This window comes from Paramisgurnus dabryanus, chromosome 19, assembly GCF_030506205.2.
Source record: "Paramisgurnus dabryanus chromosome 19, PD_genome_1.1, whole genome shotgun sequence".
NCBI classification, from domain to species: Eukaryota; Metazoa; Chordata; class Actinopteri; order Cypriniformes; family Cobitidae; genus Paramisgurnus; species Paramisgurnus dabryanus.
In genome coordinates this window covers 22,189,349-22,215,643 of record NC_133355.1, presented here as the reverse complement: position 1 = coordinate 22,215,643, position 26,295 = coordinate 22,189,349, and the positions used below count along the sequence as shown (strand labels likewise).

Below are 26,295 nucleotides of genomic sequence, written 5' to 3'. Positions count from 1 at the left end.
CATAATGATTTATAAGAATGCGACACGAATGAACTTATTAAATTAATTTGTTGAATTAATTTATTTAATTTTTAACGTATTGGTTTTCACTTCTTGTCAGGTCAATATAAGATCTTTGTTTAAACATATTCAGAGCATTTTCCAAACGGCATAATGCACCCTTCAAGTGCTCTTCGTAAAGGGGACGCCACATAAACAGTGAGTCGCTCCAGATAAAGAGAATTACGTTGTTTTTCTTTTCTTTTCTTTTTTTTGAGTTTACAAATCAAGAGTTATAAACTTCAAAGGTAACAAGGCATAGGGATGATCATCTATGGGGATGATCACCTTCCAATTGGAAAATGCTCTCAGTCTTAAAGTTTGAAGGACCTTTATTTTGAAATGTTTAAATTTAATCAGGCGGCAAATTAACAACTATAAATATCCGTCACGCTTATTGAAAATAAAACAAATATTACTATGTTGTATTTATTATTCGCGTTTGAAACGGATTACATATGTTTTTATGCCACAAATCATGTTTGTGATCTGTTTTGGAGGTTTTTAATCAGGCATTGAGGTATCCTTGTGAGGCATGATTCAGGTCCCTTCTCAGTACCGTGAACTGAAAGTAAAAATCACTACAGATCAAGTGAAATTACTTTACTTTTACATTGAAAGCAGATAAAGTTCATTATAAGAATGTTTATATCAACGGGGGACGATGTTCCTTCTTTCAAAGGCTTTACTTTGATTATGGTACGTAAACGATTTCTTCGTTAGTATATTTTTTGTAACTTCATCAGTACGCATGTGTTCAAGCTACAATAGCTGCATCCAATGATCTCACAAACATTGCTCACTTAGTCTTTCACCCAGCCAACTCTTTATTATTATATTTTGTATGTACATAGCCTGCAGTATCTGTTGGAAATGTGGGGCAGCTCGCAGCGGATCTCATCATCTCAACACTGAACATGCCCAGAGTGGGATACTTCCACACAGACTGTCTCATTCCTATGGCTGGCAATAACCCTTATGCTACATCTACTGAAGATGCATTCCAACTTAGTACCAACGCAGATGGTAATTGTATAATATGCATTTAAACCTGTATATCAGTCTATTTTGTGTCCATGTGAATGCAAGTATTTAATGTTGTGTGAATATGTTTCTGTGCAGTATACTCCCACAGTGACTTAAAACTGGTTGTACTGCAGATACGGGCACCTATCATCCAGGTTTGTGATTGGAAAGATATGCTTGTTAAGGGATAAAGTCTGTTAGTTACAGTATGCCTCTTGTTAACACAATAAACAGTGTTAATTGTTTATCATAGACAAGGGTGAGATCATTCAGAAAGTTGCTTGTTTCCTGGATGAAGAGTTGTGGATTCCTCAGAACTGTGCTTCTGTCCAGCAGTCATGCTTATCAGAGAGATGACCAACAACTTTTTGGGTAATGAATGACACTTCCCGGCTTTAAAGCCTAGATCAGCTTTTTATCCACAAGTGTGTTGTGTAACTATGTTTGCTTATTGTTAAACAGCATTTCTGTGCGGTACCTGTTGACGCCGTCTCTTCATAAGGTGGAAGGCAAGAGAGTAGAAGAACTGGGCTGGAGGGAGATGGAGAGAATAAGTGTGTTCCCCGACATATCAGACTCAGAGCAGCGACTCTATATTCCTGGAGGAGGAATCACCAAAGCCCTTTACACAGACTGGTACGGTTTGCAAGTGAACAAAAATGTTTGCATTTATTATTAGAGATTGGTGAGAATAGAGGGTATGCAAAGACGTCACTTTTCTACGTGACCACTTCGGAGCTCGCCCTGTTGAGTGGCAAATCATTTAACAAAATGGCTGGTTTTCATAGCGGCTGCTGCGAAAACGCGTGTAAAACTGACTATTATCAGCTTATATTGAATTTAGTTGGCCTTAACAGTGACCCTAACAACTTGCCAAACAACCAGTAATCTGTGGACATTGGCATATGGCCAGACATTGCTTTTCCTGGCATATGTGTTTGTCTTGCCTAACACTATTAAACCATCCCACCTTTGTAAAACAAGGCTCATCATAATGGATGTTTTGTTTTTATTAAGACAAAACTTTGCAATTACACAGAATAAGAGTATTCATTGGTGTATTTTTAATCCCAAAATTTTACATACCTGACATATGGCTACTGCTACTGATTTACTTCTCCATTGAGTGTTTTTTGCCGTCTGGAAAAAGACCGCTCCAAATTTCTGTTGAATCTGTTAGCACAGTCGATCACACAACTACTTTTCCCATTTTAGACGCGTTTTTCACGCTATGCTAATGCTGTCGCTCGGACTTTTTGCCACTTAGTGGGCGTAACCGGTGTCACTTTTGCCAAAGGTGACTTCATGTGCATACCCTCTATAGGCATGGTGAAATGTCAGGCTTGTACTAGCAGATCAATTGTGAGACGAAAACTGTCAGATAAGCCTTGCTGTATTTATTGCATGTGACTTGTGTTGGGAAAGTTTTAAATTCCTTTCAGCCCACGTAAGACACGGATATCCATTATATTTTAACCGCTTTATCAGCGGTTTTATTGATAATCTAAGAATGACTGATGGGAAATTCCTGGACTGAGGTTTATTTCTTTTATTTTAGCTGTGCAGAAGACATCTCTATGGCTGTCGTGCTGATCTTCTGTTCAGAAGGGGACAACATTCCTGATGCTTATACCCTTATTAACAAAGTCAATGACTGGCTACATCTGCTAGAAAAACCTGTAAGTGATTAAACTGGAGTTCAGAACTTGGCACATACTATGTGTATTATCCTAACCAGTCTCATGGAGATGCGTATAAATAGCACACAAAGTGAAAGTATGAAAACCTGTGCAATATATATACACCAAATTCCAATTTTGCGTGCATATGAGATGCCAGTCCTTCCCATTCACTTATAATGGCACTTTTTGTGTCATTTTATGTATTGGTTTCTCATATTGGTCGCTTGGAGTTGGGGTAAGAATTAGGCTTTGGATGTCATTTTATGTAACAAAAAGTTGTTCTAACCCCAAACCCAAGCAACAATAGTAAAAAAGAAAAAAATTGAGAAACCAATACATAAAACGACACAAAAATATGTAGGAAGGACTGGCATATCATTTGCATGCAAAATTGGAATTTGCCGTATGTATTGCACGAATTTTCACACTTCGTGCTATTTATATGCATCTCCATGAGACTGGGTTCGTATTATCTGATGAACCTAAAGGCTGACTTCAGCGCTGAGTGTATGGCGCACCTCCCAAAAAATGTAACATGTCAATTCTATGTAGAACGCATGCGCTGTGATTAGTCTGCTAGAACCCCTCCCTTGGGCAAAAAAAAAAAAAATGCATCTCCTCATGTGACAGTAAAAACAAAGATGGACCAAGTTGAGTATTAATAACTGCAACAAAAGTCACTGTTTATGCTTCTCCAAAAATGTACCCAACAAGTTGCTGCTTTTTAGCTTTTGCCTTGATACTGTGTATACACCAGTAACACACCCGTGGACATTGCTTACTAGCGACATGTAATTGCACTTTGACGTGAACAACGATGCATAAGTATAAATAAAAACTGATGCATGGCCTATGCCATAGAGCCTACCTCATAGGTCCGACGCAGAACTATAAATCAGCCTTAAAGGGAAACTCCACTTTAAAAAAAAAATATCCTCATTTTCCAGCTTCCCTAGAGTTAAACATTTGATTTTTTACTGTTTTGGAATCCATTCAGCGGATTGCCGGGTCTGGCGCTAGCACTTTTAGCATAGCTTAGCATAATCCATTGAATCTGATTAGACCATTAGCATCGTGCTAAAAAATAACCAAAGAGTTTCGATATTTTTCCTATTTAAAAATGGACTCTTCTGTAGTTACATCGTGTACTAAGACCGACGGAAAATTTAAAGTTGCGATTTTCTAGGCAGATATGGCTATGTACTCTCAATCTGGGGAAATAATCAAGGACTTTGCTGCTGTAACATGACTGCAGCAGGCGTAGTGATATTACGCAGTGCCCGAAAATAGTCCCCTGCCATTGAAAGTTACTAAGGAAAAGACTATTTTCGGACGCTGCGTAATATCATTGCTGTCCTTAATACACAACTACAGAAGAGTCAAGTTTTAAATAGGAAAAATATCAAAACTCTTTGGTTATCTTTTTTGCACGATGCTAATGGTCTAATCAGATTTAATGGATTATGCTAAGCTATGCTAAAAGTGGTAGCCCCAAACCCGGAGATCTGCTGAATGGATTCCAAAAAGGTGAAAATCAAATGTTTAACTCTAGGGGAGCTGGAAAAAAAACATATTTTCAAAAAAAGTGGAGTGTCCCATTAAATTGTAATGGCAGACAAAACGCCAAATTAAATCTACCTATTTAGGAAATATCACTGTAATGGTGGATTAAAGGAAAAGTTTGTAGAAAAATTAACATTCTGTCATTATTTACTCACCTGCATGTCATTTTGCTTTTGCATGACAGGTTACCTTAGGAAAATGTGATTACTGGATTTCAAAAGTTAAAATGATGATTTACAGAGGATGTTTGTTTTTCTTTCAGACACAGGGCTCTGTGCAGTGGAGGGTTCCTCCCTCATGGAGTCTGCTGTTCGGCAGTGGTATCCCACCTCTTCTCTTCTGAAGCATCAGTGCAGGCTCTCAGATGTGTGTGTTTTTTTTAAATGGCCACTTTAAACAGAGTAAACAATGTGGACTGATGTACAACCATCCCACTCAAAATGCGTATTTTGCTTGTACATAAGTAAATTGTTTTTTGCAAAGTCAAGTGTGTGTTGTCTTTTACCCTTAATGTCATGCTGACGTGCTGTTCTCATCTCTCTCCACCCACTACTGGATGACAAAACCTGCTTGGCGCTTTGCCACGAGTTTCCCAGCAGAGTCGCAGTTCTTGTAATGTGACGCTACTCTAAACATGCTGTGACCAGTTTTGTGTCGATTTGCATTTTTGAGGTAGAAAGTGAAAATGTTGAAGGGCAATTATATACATTTAAAACACAATGGTGTTTCTCATCATGATGATCATTGAGGATAGACATGAAATATTGTCACAAAAAGTCAAGGTTTTTAAAGAACTTCACATTTTAAAGAAAGGAAAGTATTTTGCAATATGAAACCCCAATTGTTAGGGCCTCTGTGATATAATGTTCACCAATATATTTTTACATTTTATGGTAATTTTAAAGGTGCTGTAGAATGAAGGCATTTAAGAGAAAAGTTTTCGGATACACTTCAAAGGCAGCGTAATTGAAATATAAACAGAGAGCGCCTTTGTGCTAACTAATCACATAATTAAAAACAACAATGGTAATTTCTCGCTAGAAATGCAATTAAAAGGTTTTAAAAGTGAAAATATACATTTATTTACACTAAATTTGTGCTCCAGACGCTTTCTTGGCTGCCATTTTATTTTTTCGAACTCGACCAATCATATTCCCCACGCACATGCATAGAATTGTGGGACAGGATCTCAGGGGTCGGGAAGTCCCGAAAAGACCACCGAAAAACAGATCAATCTCAACATAACACCAACTGTGATGTCACAGTCGAGATGTACGCCTCAACATTAAATTAATTACAATGTTAAAAACAAAGTTATGACATTAAAGGCTCTCTAAGCGAATCTGCGAGACATTAGTTATTGTTGACGTTTGAAACTGTTTTCAAACAGACGGAGCGTAGCTAACCCCTCCCTTCCGTGCTTTCATGAACACGCCCAACCCCCACCCCCAAATCCTTCTTGTCGTTTGTTGGCTGGAACACTTTGTTTTGTTTTGTGATGCTAGGTTTGGCCACTGTGTTGTTATTGCCGTTTGTGAAGCCTGGGCTGTCTACAGAGATCACGTTTTTTTACAGTTTGATCAGCGGACAGGCAGCAAGCAGATAGTGAGGAGATGTTTCCGGTATGTAACAAAAAATGTTTTATGGTCTAAAACGCTTCAATTCGCTTAGAGCGCCTTTAAGTTAGCATTACATGGTAGTTCATAGCACAAGCTTAGTCAGATAGCGTCTACTTCAAAATGCAAAATAAACGTTAGCAGCAAATGTTAATTGCTAACGATTTGGGACAAATATGATGTTATTTAATGTTAAACTATGCGAGTGGCACGCCAGGGATTTGAGCAGTGTCCGGAGCGGCGCCTGTGTGCGTACACTTATATAAAAAACAATGTGTTCTGTTTTTTTTAGAATGGCGCGTCCGGTGTGCGACCCACTTTAATGACAGTTTTCATAAATGTGCATAAAATCTCCTTTATGTGTCATGTCAGTCTTATGAACAACCCTTCAAATAAAGTGTTACCTCTTCGTTTTATACAGGCTCAAACATATAAGGTCTGTTTACTAATGTGAGCTACTGACATAAGCCTCACTGTTAAACAGCCAATCAGAGCAGAGCTCAACGTTATTATTCATAACCCTTCCAAATAAGGTAATAATACACCATTGCATTCTAAGGAAAAATCCTAGGGATGTTAATGGACATGTAAAACCATTTCTGGATCATTTTTGCACTTAAAGACACATACCTTCTATGCAAATATCAGAAAACTATTTTAACATATTGGGCTCTATTTTAACGATCTGAAACGCAAGTGCGAAGCGCAACCCGCAAGTGAGTTTGTGGGCGGATCTTGGGCGCTGTTGCTATTTTCCCGGCGTGAGAAATAACTCTTGCGCCGGGCGCAAATCAATAAGGGGTTGGTCTGAAGTAGGTTCATTATTCATAGGTGTGGTTTGGGCGTAACGTCAAAAAAACCAATCAGAACGCTAGCCAACATTCCCTTTAAACGCAAGGGCGCAAGTTCCATGGCGGGTTGCTATTATTATGACGGATTTACCAGGCGCACGCCAGGAGCGGTTCACAGCCGAGGAGACCGACGTCCTTGTACGGGGGAATCCCACGCTTGCCAGCATAAATCGGGCACGCCGTGTAACGGGAGGTGGATCTGCCTCAGGACTTGACGCCAGCAGAGGACATCGCTGCGTCCACCCTCACCGCTGAAAGGGTTGGGGGGCTTTGAAATCGGACCCAAGAAACGCAAGCAAGGTCCAACCCCAAAGTACTCTTACAAATCAAGTTCATATACATTAAGGTTTCTTATGAAAACATTTTAACTATTATTTACATAAAATAAACGTAATACAGCCACACAACAAAGTTATGAAAATATTTTAATCGTTATTTGCATGAGAATAAATAAAAACTATCACCACAATGCTCACCACTATGATTCCCCTTATCTCGTGTATTAATATTTTTAAGTGTAACAATTTATGATTTGCAAAAATAACTGTTGCATCTGTGTAGATTAGATAAGCAAAGTGTATGCGCGTTGTGCACGCTATACATTATGGTCAAGCATGCGCCCTTAAAATAGCATAATGAACCACGCGCAACGCGCCACTGACTTTAGACTAGTTTTTTTTGGTTAGTAGCGCAATTGTTTTTTGAAACTGCAAAATAGCATAAGAGATGGTTTGCGCCGCAACACGCCTCCTTTTTGCGCTGAACCGCCCAGGGAGCGCAAGTTCATTCCCTAGTTTGCTGACGTGCATCTGTGGAGGGAAAACCCTGCTGTGCGCCGGCGCAAAATACGAATGATACATGCGTCACTGACAAAGTCAATTGCGCTGGGTGCAAGATAGGGCCCATAGTATTAATCCATTCTTTGGCACCTTAAATAAACTATTGGGTTTGACCTGGACCGACATTTCTTTGAGAAATCTGCAAGAAAAACAAACTGATCTAACAGTAAGAAGAGATAATGAAAAGTGATGGTAAAGTATGAGCAATAGGACTATTTTAAATAAGCTCTTCTGAATAATTGGACAAAGCAACTCATTGTTAAAGAAACTAAATGATACCAATTTTTATTTATGGATCCTACTTTTTGATAAAGAAATGTAAGACACTTTAATATCAGACACTGCTGGTTTGTTTGGTGTGTCTATTCAAATGTCTGTTCATGATTTTGTACAATTTTTTTTACATCTCATAAGGTACACTATGTACACAATGTGAGCACTCGAGCGTAAGACGTCTTACAATCTCACAAACTGGACGAGCATACAGCCCTGCAGATATGATAGGAAATTTCAAGTACTTTCTTATAAAAAATAGAGCATTTTGTCTCTGAAAAAGTTGTCTAAAAATACAATGTATAAACAGCGTTAGAAATGCATAGGTCTACTTCAGAACCTGCTGCTTTTTTCTACCAAACACAAAAAGCAAGAATAATAATAATAAAAAAAACATTACACAAAACAGGTCAGATGAAATAAAAACCAGTTCAAACCATGGTGATGCACTCCTTGATATTGAGTTTCATCCACTGTAATAGTGCTGGTGTGTGCTGTTGTGCGGAGATCTTTTCTCCTCAAGTTCATGCTGTAAACGGTTTAAAAAACATAGGCGAATGGAGAACATTATGGGATGGAGGTCTCTAGCTGAGGTTGCCATGAAGTTGAGAGTCACTGGTTGTTTTTGCTCTGTTGAGAGAATCGCAGAATACAAAGTAAGATGTATTGCATTTAAAAAGATTTTGTAAAGAAAAACTGCATCGAGTACTCATGTAGTTCCAAACTGTTAAGATTTTTTTATGTGGGACATGAAAACATTGTCAGTAATCAATCATAATTCGTAAATGTGACATAACAAAACTCCCAATGTGGTCCACAGAAGAAAAGCTTTGAGTTTGGATCAACACGAGGGTGAATAGTGAACGATTCATTTAAATAAAACCTTTAATTTATTCATGTATAATTTAAATCAAGCACTGCATCTGAATGCCAATCTGTTAGGAATTATAGGTAGTTAATGGCCCACCATGCAGCCAGGGCATAACCTCTTATTAAATATAACAGAATGGCATTCAAGATTGTTTTCCACTCCTCAATCCTTGGTTAAAATCTTTCAACATGTTAGACAGGGCCTGTTTAAACAATCTTCTCTGTTAATCTGATTGTGCCGATATGACTGACTTGCAATGCTGACTGCGTGCAATGCAGTACATTCAGAAAACTGATTCGCAGCTGTTGCAAAAGAGCCAAACAATCTCCTCTGTAGCCTTGATACTGGAAGTATTTTTCCTAATAATTTTCTCCATAAGCATTTCAAAATATTCTTAACTTTGTTGTGTTGTAAAATGCGTACGATTGCATAAATATGTGGCATTATGTGTCAGCCAAGGACTTGAGATTGTATTCACATCCGTGTTTATGGTCTTTAACCAAACCAACCAGGAAACAAACTTAGATTCAAAAGAAAAAAATCTGTTGCATTATAATTTTAGGATTTATTGGTTACTCAGATATTTATTTTAAAGGAAAACGCCACCGTTTTTCAATATTTTACCATGTTCTTACCTCAACTAATTAATACATACCTATCTTTTTTCAATGCGTGCACTTAATCTTTGTACAGTGCATTGTGAATGTGTTAGCATTTAGCCTAGCCCCATTCATTCCTTAGGATCCAAACAGGGATAAATTTAGAAGCCACCAAACACTTCCATGTTTTCCCTATTTAACGACTGCTACATGAGTAGTTACACAAGTAAGTATGGTGGCACAAAATAAAACGTGCTGATTTTTAAGTGGATAAAAATGAGAACTATATTGAATGGCGGAAGAGCACTTAGCTTGCAGCACTTCGACCTCTGGTGCAGTAACATCATCACTCCTGTGAACTCTCGCTCAAAATTAGTAAATGGTGGAAGTGATGATGTTACTGCGCACTGGCTTTCAGCTTGAAAAAAACACCAATTGCTGGCTTTTTTTGAAAAACGCAGCGCTTCCATTGGAAACAATTGAAAACATATGCCGGCGTAAAACCTTTGGTGTACACGCCCCCTTTTTTACATGGCTGAAAATGCCCGGTGGACAGCGACTGACAGCTTTCTTCAGCTGAGCATTTTGGTTGCTGTGATACTTCTGCTTCTGTCATTGTACGATGCGCCGGTTGGTTGTTGTGATATTTGTCCCGCCCCTCCTTCATTGGACGGCCGTGTGAAAGCTGACATTGACGAGCTGAGCTTTTCACCCAGTTAGCGCAGAAAAAAACGCCACACCTCCGTTGAAAACATACGCCTGCCGTCGGCATAAAAGCTTTGGTGTGCACGCCCCCTTAAAAAAATCAACAAATAAATAGATGAGTAAACTATTGCCCCACCCCTCGATACTATTGTTTATTGTCGATCTCACAGGCTGACGAATAGACAATCTCACTAAATAAATTTTCTAATTTCTACACTAATGACTTCAGTACTTCAGGGGCTGTCCACACGGAGACGCGAATCACTGTATACGTATACATTTTTTATCGTATTGGCGTTTCGTCCACACAGGTCCGGCATTTTGGGAGACTGGAACCGCTATTTTTTGAAACCGGGTCCTAAAGTGGATAAATCTGAAATCGACACCCTTGCGGTTTCATGTGTACAGCCAATCCGTATATTTTGTGAAGCGAAAACGTCATCACATCACGTGTCGGCAGCATCACACGTAACAGCAACAACAATAATGGCGGACTACATGATTGTGTTCGTGCTACAGAAGCTACTAAGCCTACTAGCTTTATTACAGCAAAATCTATTGCTTCTGTGCAATTGTGGTGAGCAAGCGATAATGGACAACACCATACGCCACATGCTCTTAGAACCACCACGGAAGACAACCAGGAGCAAGACAAAAAGAGACTTTTGCTCTTGAAGTTGTTGCGTTTGCCATCACTTCTTCTTCTTGGTTCGTATACAGCGCGCAAGGTTATGCGCATGCTCAAAGTCTTCTTCTCCGTGTATAGTGTATATCTGTGCCAGAAGTACAGCGCCCCATACTGGTCTGGCATATATACTACACCGCTTTCAGTCGGTTTCAGTGGTTTCGTTTGTGCGCAGATATTTCTTGAGATGACGCCGTGTTTACGGATTATTTTTTTAGGACGAGGCAAAAAAAATGATCGGATAGGGAATGCACTGGCTTCATGTGGACAAAGCCTCAGACTCCTCAAAAATGTGCAAGTGCCAAAGAAAGTCACACAAAATACTGACTTCTACCAGATGAAGCCATTTTGTTTTACACTTGTGGTTTGTTTTTATCTTTTATGTAGATAATTCCTGTATTTTCTGTTTGTATCTTAATATAGAGAATGGCCATTTAAACTTTGCTAAAGCAATAAAGCTGGTCATGAAAATACTTTATGGAGAAAACGGATAAGATTTTAACTTCCAGAACCCTGTTGATGCGCTGCATACTGTGAAAAAAGAAATACTGCAAACTTCAGTGTGATTATGGGGGCAGAAAGCTCAAAAAGCAACTGAATATTTATGTTAAAAACATGCATTCTGTCTGGACTGTTTCAGAATGGTAAAAAAAAAAAAGACAGCAACTGTGGCAGTACATAATAAACAAGCAAAACATATTCACACCTCAACCTTGAGAAACACACAAGTATCATCCGTCAGGTTATGAGAAAACAAACATATTTCAAAATTCAAACAAGTAATTTAACTGAGGCTTTGCTAGGGGTACTAAACATCTCCATCATGTCAATCTTAAATTAAAGTTCTTTAAAACAGCATTTTTATTTAGGCTTAATCCAACAATTTTTATCGTAGCCTATCATTAAAGCAAAGTTAAACACAATCTATGGGCTCTGACAGACTTACCTTTATAATTAAATTAGTAAAGTACAGCCAACATATCAAATAAATAACAAAAAGCCATTATCACACCATGCTAAAGCGCGGTTTTGACTACGAAGTCAAATAAAAACGAAGCCACGGCTATAAGAGCAGCAGAAAACCAGCACATCACCGCACACACAGGACCCAGAGTCTGACTCTCACGTACAGTCTGAGGATTCAGAGGAGCCGGGGAAAACTTTACAAAAATCCTGGAGATTCACCACAGCTGCCTTATTGGGAAGATGTCCCAACAGGCAGCACTCGCTGTGTCACGTACAGCAAATACAGCCCAGACTGCAACCATAACATAAAACGCAATTACACACAAAATGCTACAAGCCGTTTTCCTTCACTTAAGCAGAGGTTTACCATTAACTAAAAAACGGTTTTCACTCTTTGTGAAATGTTGCTGATTAAAAATGAACAGTAATGTTAAGCAAATATACATCCTGTCCAAAATTGCCATTATCAGCACAGATTAATTTATAAACCCAACATGTATTAAGTTATATAGTTCATCTACATGAAGTTGAAAGAGCTCGGTGAGGAGTGGTATAAATAATGTTGTTACTTCAAAAACAAATGATTAAACCCCCAATACTTCAACACAATGCTGACCCAACCAGACACATCGCGCGACTCAGATCATTCATTATCTGATGCATATTGAAGCTTATAAAATAGATTGTTCTTCTGCTTGAAGCTGATTGGTCAAAACATCTTAGCATTTTTTTATGTATTTGGCAAACCCCCTTCTGAAAAGCAACCCAGAGTGCATTGCTGGTATAGTTTTATATTTTCTTGGAATCAAACCTAGGAGCTTTGCTATGCTACCAATGCCAACTGAGCCACAGGAACACAAGTTTAGCTTTTGCTAAAATAAACCCTATCCACACTATTCCTACGCCCCCCCATGACGCTTTGTGCGAATTATGGGTTCGACTTTCACAGCGTACTGTCACTGAACCAGAGCCGGCGTTTTCCATGATGATTACGGTCATAATTTCATGTATGAGCCAGTGTGAGGATGAAATTAAGAAGTGTCCTGATACATCATATGAAGATATATTCAATCGTTTCATGTTGTTCCTTGGGGGTGACGGGTCTTCAATGAGCAAATATAAAGGCACAGAGACATACCAGTATCTTTACAGTGGGACAGTCAGTGTTTAATACATGGAATATACCGAGACTTCTTCTTTTTAACCTTCAGGTGATGGTTTAAAATGTCACAACTGTCCCTGGTGTGAGTTTTTTTAAACGTCAATTTTTAATCGACTTGTTTGAGTTTTTATGGCGACACATCAAGCTTCACACGATCCGACAGCAGCAGTAACTTATGCTTCTCATTCAACACATTTTAAAGTTATTTAAACAAACCATAATAAACATATTTAACTACTATTACATGTTTTCACTATTGTTTTCATTTTATGGAAATATTATTATACAATAGATAAGACATGAGCTTATGAAATTATTTGTTTAAAAAATCATTTAAGACATAACAAAAGTAACGGTACGCGCAAACACATCACAAACTATTATAAACATTAACTAATAAGCAGTTAATGTAATCTCATTTTTTGTAATAATATATAGTAGCAGAATAGATAAATCAGCATATTTTTATCAGCATAATATTAGTTGTTTTTGAATAATTATTGGATTTATTGTTCACTGTCAGTTTCAATGAAAGGTTTTACTGGATGGATGTGTGGATACAGTTAATAGATGCACGTGCGTCACATTCAGTTCTTGTGTGTGTATTATAGTGAAAACTAAAGTTTTGTAGAGATTTACTGCGTTTGTATCAGCTATTATGGCAACCCCTTACTGCACAAGTTATGCCTGTCTTCCTGGATTTCATAATACGCATTAAAATGCCAGACTCGTATCCCTCGCAATAGGCCTACCATTAGCTGTAGTGGCTAACCAGAAGTTTTACCCATCTGAGCTCAAAGATGGCGTCGCCCGCATTTACGTCAGGAATAGTGTGGATGGATAGTAAAAACTATGATACCAAACATCTGTTTAAGTTACTGTGTATAGGAAAGGACAGTCTTTTATTAAAAGTTATTTTATCAAGGAAGCTCGTAAAAGGATTAGTCTACTTCCTTAAGAAAAGTTCCTGATAATTTATTCACTCCCAAGTCATCCAAGATGTTTATATCTTTCTTCAGTCAAAAACAAAACTTTACGAGGAAAGCATTCCAGGATTTTTCTCCATATAGTGGACTTTTAATTGAACCCTATGGTTTGAAAGTCTTCAGAGGGCTCTAAACAATCTCAACCAATGTATAAGAGTCTTATCTAGCGATGAGATAAAACAATTTAAACATTACGTAAACATGTCGACAGGATGATGGAAAAGGAGGACCAATCAGAAGTTGTTTTATGTGGAATGGCACTAATTAATATTTTTCTGTCAGTATAATGTTAAAAGTGCATTTCGCATTTGTCATGGGTGACCTTTGGATGTGATTACAAATTAAATAAGGTCGCAGACGCGCATCCTAGGGCTAGTGCAAGATGGGCAGTTTTATAATTAAAATTATATTTTTGCGCCGACGCTTCGACACAGCTCGCCACATGCACATGTGAGACCGAAACATTAAATTTCAGACATTAAGTAGTTTTCTTTCATGGACCCCTAAAGTAGCTTTGCCCCCCATGGCCACCACATTAACAAACTTCTAGTTCCGCCACTGTTGGTTGGAACACTTTATTTTAGTTTTAAGTGATTGGTGAAACCAATTGTTTTTGTGAGCAGATCTCAGAGCCCAAATTGCCTACAGAGACAGCCTGTTTATGGTGGGGGCAGCTAGCGGATCGTTATGAAAGATTAGACAAATGTGATCATTCATTTTTTTGGGCCTGAAATCGCTGATACAACCTTTAGAGTATTTTATCAAGAATGTTTTTGCCATTTATTTGAGATACATTATGGTTTTTATTAATCGAGCAACAGAAACTAATCGTTAGATTAATCGTACAATTAGTCGACTAATTTGAAAAAATAATCGCCCGATTAATCGTTTAATAAATAATCGTTTATCCAAGCCCTTATGCCTCGGTTGGGATTGTTAGAGCCCTCTGAAGCTGCATTGAAACCTTCAAACTGTTGGCTTTAATTGAAGTCCACTATATGGAGAAAAATCCTGGAATGTTTCCTCAAAAAATTTTTTAAAAGACATAAACATCTTGGATGAAATTGGGGTGAGTACATTTTCTGGAAATTTTCTTATGAAAGTAGACTAATCCTTTCAAGAGCTTCCTTAATACAATAACATTTTAATAAAAGACTGTGTCTTTAATGTTTTTAATGGGCACGATAAATTTAACCTAAATACAATAAGCCACAATATTACTGTAACCACATTTTGTTCCATGTGGTTAAATTCTAAAAAGATGATGCCTGATTTGACTTGCCTCATAAACATAAACCAAGCTTTAATCCTAACAGTTCAAATAAAGACAAATCATCATAAAGACTAAACGTGTGAGATATCAGAGCACCATCTGTTATATTTCACCAACTATGCAGTAGTTACACCACATAATATAATGTAGACATGGACAGTGTCTAGACTGCAATCTGCTGGTATGTATCCTAGACAAACCGGTTTGAAAATAACCCATGACTTACCTGTCTATTGAAGCACACACATTAGACACTAGATCATATTATGAAAAACTGTGTGAATTGATGTATCTGTGGGCTTATGACATTATGAATACATGAAGAGACATGTTGTATTGACTTAATGAGTCAATGAAGGGCAGAGCACTCTTAAAATCACATTCCTTTAGCAAGTTTCACCTTTTCCTTTTCTTATCCGGGTCGTTGATCCTGGGTTTCGTCTGTTTCTGACTCTTCTGTGTAGAATTGGGCATCTTCTCATCCCTCGGCCTCTTACGACCACTGGATAAAGTAAACAATACGCATATAAATATAATATAAAACTGAGAAATCTACTGCTGTCCTCTTTAACTAAAATAATGCAACAAGTTTCCAGCATTTAGCAATTTTCTATCTCTTTCTCTAAGAAAAAAAAAACAGCTGAAAAAATAATCTAATCCGTAACTTTTTCATGTTTTATCCAACTGTTGGTGAACTTTATTTTTCAAGTGAATGCCTTAATCGTTTAGTATTAAACCTCAAAAAAATTTCAGGTCACATTTTAACTAAAAAATAATATTAAAGAAAAGATAATGTTGCCGACTTAAAAAAATTATTTTTATGTGAATTAAGCATATTTTCCAATTTTTTGAGACAAAATTGTCATTATGACTCTAGGTCTTATGTTACGTTTTGTGTAAGTACTGTATAATTCTCATTAGTGTAATACAGTAATTTACAATACTATAAAACCAATACTAGTTTGTAATAGTGATTAAAAAATTTTAATGGTTGTGGCTAGAAGGAATACAGCTACAGGCAAAATCTTGTAAAATCTCACCGCATGAGTGCTGTTTATCCTATCCCCATTCCTACCCTTAACCCAATTTTTCACTGTATTTAGGCCGTAGCCATATCCTATCTAGCCAGAACCACTGTTTATCATCCAAATACTACCCCAAAACATAACTCTAAATCCAACATCTCGTGAGTTTTGGCCTTAGCTGTATCCCCTCTAGTCATTACCATGTTAAATGCATGAGAAGAACATTATTGGAGACTGGTTACGTACTGTGTTCCAGCATCTTTGTCTGGCTCTTTATTGGGGGTCTCCAGACCTGTTTTCTTTGTTGTTTTTGTGTCCATACCATCCTCCAGACGAGACAGCTTGTTGCCGTTAAAGCGCTCCATGCACTTAGGAGGCTGCGGTGGCGGAGGGGACTCGGACAGAGGCTCCTGGTCCTCTCTGGAGAGCTCTTGCCACTGTTTCTGGATTAAAACAACATACCACAGCGCGTCTAGACCAAGGCCCAGTTTATGGAGATTCTGTTGCTATGACAGTAGACTGGTTGTGACGTTCATCATTCCAGTGTGATGATATATACCTGAACAGAGGAGTCTCCCATAATGTATTTGGCTCCTTCCAGCACAGCCATGTAGGAGAAACGCAGCTGGTCGGGAGTCTGAATCAGACCCATCCGGTACTTCCGCATATCCAGCAGAATCTTTTTGATGTCTACCGCCAATGGGTCTTTCCTCCTGTCCATCTAAAATAAATAATAAACAAAAATGTATCTCCTCCAAGTCTTTGTAACACGTTGAGGTCTTATAGAAACAGATCCATAACACCACCATCCACCACAATCACATATTATCATCCGAGATGAACGTAAAGTCATATTTTATTTAAAACTGTTTTTGGTAATATAATATGTGACCTGGTTTTGGAATCTCAGTTGAAGTCATATTTTTGTGATTTACTGTTTTCTACATAAAATCATCCTACTATACAAACCCCAAATCAAACAAATTGGGACACAATGTTAAATGCAAATAATTTGCAAATCTCATAAACCCATATTTTATTTAAAGTAAAACATAGAAAACATTGAATGTTTACTAAGTAAATATAACATTTTAAAGAAAAACAGGGTAATTTAAAATTTAATGGCCGCAACATGACTAAAAAAAGTAGGGGCGGGGCCTACAAAAGGCGAAGAAGTAAGTATTACTAAAAAAGAGAAACAGAAAAAGAAAAAGTATATGATCTCTGAAAGCCAATGTTGACATTTGAAATCACCTAAACCAACACACCCCACACATACGCAACCCAGGCAACAATGTTGGTTAGTAGACACCCCCCTTACTGCTGTTTGGCTACAGGTGTGTTTTGGTAATTGGTCCAATTTACTTTTTCAAATTGTTTTTTTAAATATCATGCACCCCGCCTTTAAAGGGATAGTTCACCCAAAATTGAAAATAATGCCATTAATGACTCACCCTCATGTTGTTCCAACCTCGAGCATCGAAAATACATTTTGGTCCAAAAATAACAAAAATTACAACTTTATTCAGCATCACCATCACTTTCACTTTTGCGTCTTTTGTAAGGGCATGCGCGAGACTAAAGTCACGTGACTGCAGTGGCGCAGATGACGTGTTATCCTAAGACATGTTTGCAAAAAATTTACGTGCGTCTCCCTCAGACTGTAAACGAAGCCCGGGTGCACAAAAAAAACAACAGCTGGGACGCACCAGATAACACGTCGGCCGTGTCGTACGTCATCCACGTCACTGCAGTCACGTGACTTTAGTCTCGCGCATGCACTTCACAACAGACGCGAAGAGAAGACAATGCTGAATAAAGACCCACTGATGTCACATGGACTACTTTGATGATGTTTTTATTACTTTTCTGGACATGGACAGTATACCGTACTACGATTTTCAATGAAGGGTCAACAAACTCTCGGACTAAATATAAAACATCTTAAACTGTTTTCCCAAGATGAACGGAGGTCTTACGACACGAGGGTGAGTCATTAATGACATTATTTTCATTTTTGGGTAAACTATCTCTTTAACTGGCAACAGGGCAATAACATGACTGTGTATTAAAAGAGTATCTTATCAAGGCCCTTAGAAGTAAAGTTAGGCAAACGCTTGCTGATCTGCCAAAACTGCATTTCTCAACATAAAATTGCGAAAAATTTAAATATCTCATTATCTACAAGAGATAATATCATCAAAATATTCAGAGAATCTGGAGCAGCCTCTTTGCTCAAGGGACAAGGGTGAAAGCCTATGATCTCCAGGCCCGCATGTAGCACTACATTAAAACCAGGAATGATTCTGTCATTAAAATCAATGCATGGCCTCGGAAAAACCTCCAGAAATTACTGTCATTGAACACAGTTTACTTTGCCATCCACAAATCCAGCTTAAATCTCTAACATGCAAAGAAGCAACAATGGATGGCATGTCCTCTGAACTAAACAGGACAGGGACCAACCACTTTGTCAGTGATCATTTCAAAAGCCTCTGGAAAGGCACCATCAATGCTGAAAGGTATTTACAGATTACATCCATCCTTGCATATTTCAGCAAGACAAACCGCATACTGCATCTATTACGACAACATGGCTTTATAGTAGAAGATTGCATTGCACTGGTCTACCTTGGGTCTAGATCTTTTACCAACTGGAATCATTTGGTTTATAAATTCCAACTCACTAAGACAAGAGAGGTGTCGACCAGAGAGAACGTTCCAGAGCGCCCGATTCCTGCACTGCAGTGGACCACTGCCGGACCTTGGTCCATCCCGAGTGATCCAGACTCTCGCACCTTAAACAGGAAGTTCAGGAAACTGGCAGGGGAATCTGGGACGCCAAAGTCTGGCCATGTGGTATAATGAAAGTGGTAGATCTCTCTTGTCTCCCCTGTCTAGGTAAATAAAAAATATTTTAAAAGAACAATAAGTGAACAGATCAGATCTGGCTGAAAAATAATATTAGTTTAGCTGTGCATTGAATAATTGCAAGTAAAATGCCTAAAACAAAGAAAAACTTATGATGTTTTAGAAGGGGGATTCTGGGAGCAGGTTTCAGTGGTCATTGTAAGAATCTTACATTTCCATTCTGCAGTTCCAGCAGTCTGATGGTGTAATATGATTTGACATCTTCTGACACTAGTGTTACCACAAAGCGGGTGTCACGGAACGACATCTCACGCTCCTCTTGTGTTGGCCAGTATTGTGCACACTTTTCCTGCAATGTGTAAAAACAGACATGTAAGATATGTGACCCTTTCTGTGAAAGTCTCATAATCTAAAAATAAGATTAGGAGCGTCAAAGTTTGATTTGACTCATTGATTTTAATCTTTGACGTGGCCTTTCCAACTGCTACCCATAAAACACCAATGAAAAATGATGACCATCTACCCAACCATGTGGACATCCCACTATCAACAAAAATCCCCACATTGTTGTCACATATGCAACCTCAACTGTTTGCACCTTTGCACTGGGCCCACTTTTTATATTATGCACTAATGTACAAAGTGTGAAAGTCTTTATATATCCTTTGCCTGTCTCTCGCAGACATTTTATAATTTTGAGACCGGCAAGCCTATGAGAACAAGTTGTGCTGTTACAATCTTCAAGATGTCCAACCCATGTAATTTAGATACAAAGGCCTGCATTGAGATCAGAGCCCATGTAAGACTTTATAAGCCAAGTTCAACAAAAAAAGCCTCTAAACAAGTCCACAGGATATTGATGGCCACATGACGCTTCTCTAATGTTTTGTAACAGTCTGATGATCATTTCGGGTGATCTCATGATCATTTCTGTAACACACTATGTAGTCCATACAGAAAGACTATTTGTAACATTTGTAACATTAATATCCTGGGCTATGTACTATATCCTCCTGTACGCACATGTGCGACCTACGCCTACAAAAAAACTATACTTATAGCTTTATTCTGCATAACTTAGTCAACTAAGTTGGGTTCATGCATTCAGAGTTATTTAACTACTGGAAATGTAAAATTAGTTGTGGAAAAAGTTTCTATTATCACTTGTTTGGATAGTTTGTAACGAAAAGTAAATATAAATGTAAATAAATACGGGTCTTAATACCTTTTGGGACAAATACAAAAAGGATGCATTAAATGCCATCAGCCCTGAGAAAAAACACATATTCATACTATTTTCTGCTTGAGTGTGATTTTAAATGTCTCATTTACATTTACGCATATGACAGTTGCTTACTTTCATCAAGTGTAAAAAAAAAATCAGCATGCGTGTCCCATGACCTTTTGTGCTGTTAAAGCAATGCTCTATCACTAAGCTATACAGGAGTACAGAGTCTCAAAAAGAAAAAAAATAGGCATAATCTCGGCATAGTCTTGCTTACAGCTATAATATCTGTGCAATTGTTTGTGCCTAGCTTCTTGGTGAACTACGGGTCTGTGTAATAAATGCCGCACCATCTGAAAGCAGTTGATGGTGATTTACTTCTAATCACGGAACCGGCTTTACTGATGAAACACGCATGAGAATCGCAGGCGATTTTTTGCACAGCCCTATTGTATATACATGTATATACAAAATTGTGCCTGATACTCTAAGGGCCAATTCACACCGCATGCGTGGCGTGTCTGTCACATGGCAGCTGCGTGGCGTTTTCTATGCCCTTGCTTACCAGAAGCGTTTTTGGGCGTTTTCACATTAGCACTTTTGGTGCGCACCCGAATTCGATTGACATCAGAGTTCGGTACATTTGGATGATGTGAACGCTGTCTTCCGAACTCGGGTGCGCACCCGCGAAACGTACTCGAGTCTGCTTAAAAAGGGTGGTTCGTTTCATGTGAACTCCAGATCGGTTCGCTGCTAATGTGATCGCAATCGTACCAAATCGCGGAAGTGAACCGCTGTTAATTACGTATTATATGGAATCTCCCACCAAAACAGACGTGTGTGTTTGTGTGCGTGCACTTACCTTCACAACAAAATGCATAGAATGCTTGCTTGAGTTTTGTTCTTATTTTTTAAACCTTTGGTTTTGTTTTCAAAGAAATAATACAGAAACGCACTTTCGTCTGTCTGCCGCAAATATACTTAAGTCGTTTCGATGACAACGCGGTCTGTCCGCCGACGTCAATTTTTGCGGAGGCATTCAGAAATCATCTCTCTGCTTGCAGTTAGTCAATCACACTTGTCGTTTACAGCGGTTGCCAAGCAACATGAGAACGCGCCGGCTGCAGCTTGATGATGCAAGCGTACCGCGGTTCGGATGCGAAAATAATATGTGAACACAGTCCATGGGGGGCATGGGGAGGGGGGAGCAATCGAACTCGGGTTCGGACCAGGCAATCGCACCAAATGTGAAACCGTCCTTTGACGTGGCGCTGCTGCTGCTAGCCTATTCTGTACACATGTATGTTTCCTGTTGATAAACTGACCGGAAAGTGTCTGGTTTCAACTACAAAAACGTCATGTGATTTGGATCGCCCTTGTTCAACGTATGGAAATGAACTACCTACAATAGGCTACTTCATGTAAAACATACACAACATTACACAAAGACTTTTGTTCTGTAGCCTGTTGACAGATTCAATAGTTGGAAATTGGTTTTTATTTACATGTCTGCATTTATGTCAAACAAAGTCGTGTCAAATTGACATATAAACCACTTTTTGTGTTCTATTTTGTCTGGAAACGCTTCCAAGACGCTTGCGTGTGGCGTGAAAAATAGGTGTCGGTCCTATTCCTAGCATGCACGAATGAGGCATTTAGCACAGTGCGTCAGACGAGATTCCGCCTCATTCGCGGGTCTAGTGGAAAAACGCACCACGTTAACCAATCAGGAGCTTGCTCTAGTAGTGACGTGATTACAGAAAGCGAGCGGAGTCGCAGAAGCCCCTCCCATGATGCAAATTTCCGCGTGAATGTCTTGATGACTAAAAATCACGCGCAGCTTTCACACGTGAATGAAGCGAGTAAAAGCAAAATGTTCAAGAGGCAAACTAGACGTGGTAGAAACGAATTTGACGCCTTAAACGTGGCTGGTGTAAACCCACGGTTAGGATCTCTACTAATCCTAAGATTCTGGTGCGCTTCGTACTGTTTATTCAGGACCATCTTTCTCATTTTACTCGTTACCATGGACATCGAGTGGGGAAGACTAAACGACTAATGCATATTATTTACAGTAAAGCTTACCGAGCCTTTCTCTATTACTCTGTTGAGCATGATAACTGCTTTGGTCTTCTGTTCCCAGATCATCAGCCAAAAATGACCACATGTGTTTCTCAAAGGACCCTATAAACAAAGTGACACACACAAAAAGCATGATGGTTAGTAGGAATGGAATCCAATGGTCTACTATCCATCTGACAACCAGCTAGTTAATTGTTGATGCAGACTAGTCTATAAATACAGCATCTAGATTTCTTACAAATATGTGTTTAAACCCTCTTTTTAAAGCGTTGCTGCTACAGCTGTAAACACTCAGGTCTTTGGCTGCTGTAAGCACCCACCATGAATGTCGAATTTTTAAGACGCTTTAAAAATAGACTTTTAGGGAAGATGATTTGTAACCTAGTCATTCAAACACCCACGGCTGGTTGATTTTAAAAATATGTCGCCTTGCACACTCATTACAGGGACCTATGTAATGCCAAAATATCAGTGTATAGGTGTGCCAGACAAGCAATAAAAACCAAAAATAACAAACCAAAAATAACAAACCAAATTTCTGTAAAAGGCTGACTCAAAGTACTTAATAGCTTGTGACCTATAAAATGCATCATTCAAGTACTATCTACCCACAGATTTTAGTTGCTAATAGTCAAACCTCCCCTGCCTGTCTGCCTACACATCATCCTACAGTAACATCATAGCCAATCCACCCCCAGTCAATAGAGTAAAAAAATCACTCTAATGAAAAAGTAACCATGGAAATGAAGTTATTTACTCATCCTTGTGTCATTAAATTTCAAGACTTTCATTAAATAATGGATTATGTTTTAGTTTTTTTTACCTTGAAACACTTGGAATATAAAATGGCCAAAGTCACATTATTTCATGAAGCTTTTATGTTATGAAGCTTGAGAAGAAGCAGTCACAATCCACTACAATTAAAATGAGAAAACCCAGACAGACACATTTATGCATTTGGCAAACTCTTTTCTTCAAAGTGATTTACAGTGGATTCAAACTATAAATTTGTTTTATCAGTAAGTGTGTTTCCTGGAAATTAAACCAGGACTAACAAATCACGTTCATGCGCTACACAAACCATCATGTCAGTGTTGTGGCATAAGAATAGTTCACTCACCTGGGTAAGGATGTACCTTCTTTGAGCCTCTTCCATTACCACCAGGCTGGCATTGATGTAGTCATTCTCTGTGTTTTCTAATTTCACCCGACTGTGGTCAACTAATGTTTGGGGTAAAATCAAAACATGCTTATTACTGTTCACGCTCAGTCAACACTGCTTACAAAATTGATTATTAAAGGGCCCATATTATGCAAAATCTACTTTTACAAGGTGTTTGGACATAAATGTGTGTGCATTGTATAAGCAAGCCACCCTACAATGAAAAAAACTCTAACTTCTTCTCCTTTTTTAATCCATATTAAACCCAAACAGTCTTATTTGACATGCTGTTTTGAATCTTTTGTTAATGTCATCAGGGTTTCCCGCAGAAAATGTGTTAGTTAAGGTGGTAGGGTAGTGCCGGTGGGCGGGCCGGGGGCGTGGCAATCAAAGCGCCGGGGCGTACGCATCATGATGAAAATATTTTTATTTAAAACACCCAAATTAAACTATGACAGAAAATAAACACATACTAGATTATTAATTAATTAAATGTTTTATCAACAGGCTAGTTATCCTCCAGACAGCGACGGACCATGTCTTTCTCTCATTTCGGCCATGTGGCGCATGCCCGCTCGCGGTGTAAAGCGCATCCACACTGTTCTCCGAGATGCACTTGACAGCCTTTTGTGCAGCAAATTTTTTTTTTCACGACCTAGTTAAGGTGGTAGGGTATCCCAGCTTAGGTGGGCCGCCCGAACTGAAAAGTGCTGCGGTAAACCCTGGTCATGTCTCACAAACAAATCCCCACCCACAGGCACTGACTGATGGGTTAACATTACCTAAAAGCTTTTATAAATGTGTTTGTTAGCACGTTGTAGCACTAATGCGGCTATACTATTGTCTGTATTCACTGAAATCAGATCTATTTTTTTACCTAAAAGCAGTAGCATTTAAAGGTACAGACATGAAAACAGCACCTTTTTGTTCCTGCATTTTGGACATGCTATAATAATCTTTAATAAGCTGAAACTTCACAGACATATTTTTGGCACACATGAGACTTATATTACAAATGGCCATAATATTATTTGCCCCCTTAAAGTTTGTTTATTGCATTGTAGAAGATGTGGAGTATTTTTAATGAACTCTCACACAAACTGCATTTAACTTACATGGGCTGACGTCTCTGTATCTGTTGCGGTTGCGATTCTCTGGATACTTGGCTACTTTGAAAGCACACTCGTGTGACTGGTTGCGTATCTCCTGAGGGGAAAGGACATAAAGAGCTTTAGATGAATTTTGCAATTATTGACCATGAAAAATGCTGGCACACTGCCTTCATCAAGTTTCATTTCAGCTTCAGGCCAATCTCCGGGTCAGCAAAAGAAGAAAAACGTATTTTAAAGAAATCAGCTGACCATGTCGAATGTGACTGAACGGTTTCCAGAAATAGTAAATTAACATTACTGGAACAATTTTCCAAGTAAGGAATATGTTGTTGTTTTTAAGTTAGAGACAGAAGAATCTATGTAATGCTTCAAAACAATAAACACATACAAAACAATAATAAACAGAAGTCATTCAAAACATTTGTTCAAACTTAAGTTTTAAAATATACAATTAAGAGTATAAGGTGCAGATTTGAAACCGAAACTAAGTTTTGTAGCATTCACCACATTTGTTAATAGCATTTGTACTGTAATGTATAACAGATCAGTCCAGTCCAGTGCTTGCTTATGTGTGTAAAGTTGTAAATAAGAAACGTCAGACATTCTATGCTGAACATTGTTTGGCAACATAATAATAGTAATGTAACATTTATCTCACCGTTTACAGTAAATAAAACACGACTGTTGCTATTTTAATAAACCAAGGCAATGTGTTGCATTGCTGTCACAAATCTAGATAGCATTATAATTGCTGTTTGGTTAGACACAACACACTAGGTTTAGATACAGCCTGTATGTTATCTAATGTACAAGACTCAGCTGTTTTCCTCAGCAGAACTTCTTGTTAAAGTGAACCAAATGATGGATATACATAATAATTAAACAGCTTATTATATTCAGGCATGCTATCTAGATAAATCAGCACTTGAGTGGCAGCCATAGTTTTATTCATGACACATAATTTAAGTTACACTTTTAACATAACAACCGGTATACCATCAGTTACACAGCTTCACTTTCACTATCTCGCAGTTCAACAACACTAAAGGAGGGGAAAGGGCTAACAACAAAACACAAAAATGAGAGCATTTAGGTAAAGACAGAGGGATACAGCGACGTAGTTTATGTCTAACTGTAGATTGCGTGGCTCATTAGCATGCTAGCTCTTAGCTTTACTTACTAAATAAAGGTTTTGCCAGCGGCTCTCTGAATCCATATCCTCAAACTCCTGATCCATGTCTGCGTTAATCCCTTCTGCTTTGAGCTCCTCTGTTATTTAGAATATATATTAAAGTTAGAGAAATCACTCATTTCCCATCTTTACGCTCTGAACCGCCGAAAGAATCTGTCAATGTTTGTCCGCGTCGCTGACATTTGCGACGAGAACCTAAGCGCTTTGCGCATGCGCGGCAAAATAATAGCTTGAGTTGGTTTGCGCATGTGCGTCAAGAAACTTCATAAATAGATAAAATAGTCAAAGAAAACACTGTTAGAGCTTTTTTATGTAACAACAATGATCTGCCACAACATAAAAAATAAATAAATAAAATGCATCCCGTATCTTGCATCAAGACATAAGCAGGATCATTTAAGTATTTCCAAATTGTGGGGCCTTAATGAATTTGTGGTCCAGCACATTCCATAGATGCTCAATTGGATTGTGATCTGGGAAAGGAGGACAC

General features: G+C 38.4%; 2 protein-coding genes across 3 annotated transcripts; one reads left to right on the top strand and one right to left on the bottom strand.

Moving 5' to 3' along the window:
• Positions 1–565: 565 nt before the first annotated feature.
• On the top strand, positions 566–4,797 carry psmg2 (proteasome (prosome, macropain) assembly chaperone 2). Its single transcript, XM_065293344.2, has 7 exons — positions 566–738; positions 894–1,065; positions 1,162–1,220; positions 1,319–1,437; positions 1,528–1,701; positions 2,624–2,744; positions 4,573–4,797. The coding sequence occupies exons 1-7, from the start codon at positions 682–684 to the stop codon at positions 4,651–4,653; spliced, it is 783 nt and encodes a 260-aa protein (XP_065149416.1). The 5' UTR covers positions 566–681; the 3' UTR covers positions 4,654–4,797.
• Positions 4,798–7,144: 2,347 nt separating this feature from the next.
• Positions 7,145–26,006, bottom strand: ptpn2b (protein tyrosine phosphatase non-receptor type 2b). Of its 2 annotated transcripts, XR_010545508.2 has the most exons (11): positions 25,794–26,006; positions 24,617–24,707; positions 23,460–23,560; positions 22,343–22,441; positions 19,244–19,381; positions 18,849–19,058; positions 16,721–16,882; positions 16,408–16,604; positions 15,537–15,638; positions 11,880–12,007; positions 7,145–8,519 (listed from the first exon to the last, which is right to left on the bottom strand). XR_010545508.2 is itself a non-coding variant. In XM_065293340.2 (10 exons), the coding sequence occupies exons 1-10, from the start codon at positions 25,848–25,850 to the stop codon at positions 8,474–8,476; spliced, it is 1,203 nt and encodes a 400-aa protein (XP_065149412.1). In that variant the 5' UTR covers positions 25,851–25,887; the 3' UTR covers positions 7,229–8,473. The 2 variants fall into 2 exon arrangements, 1 of the variants encoding a protein (XP_065149412.1); XM_065293340.2 differs by lacking the exon at positions 11,880–12,007 and having other exon boundaries at positions 7,229–8,519; positions 25,794–25,887.
• Between the last annotated feature and the right edge of the window lie 289 nt (positions 26,007–26,295).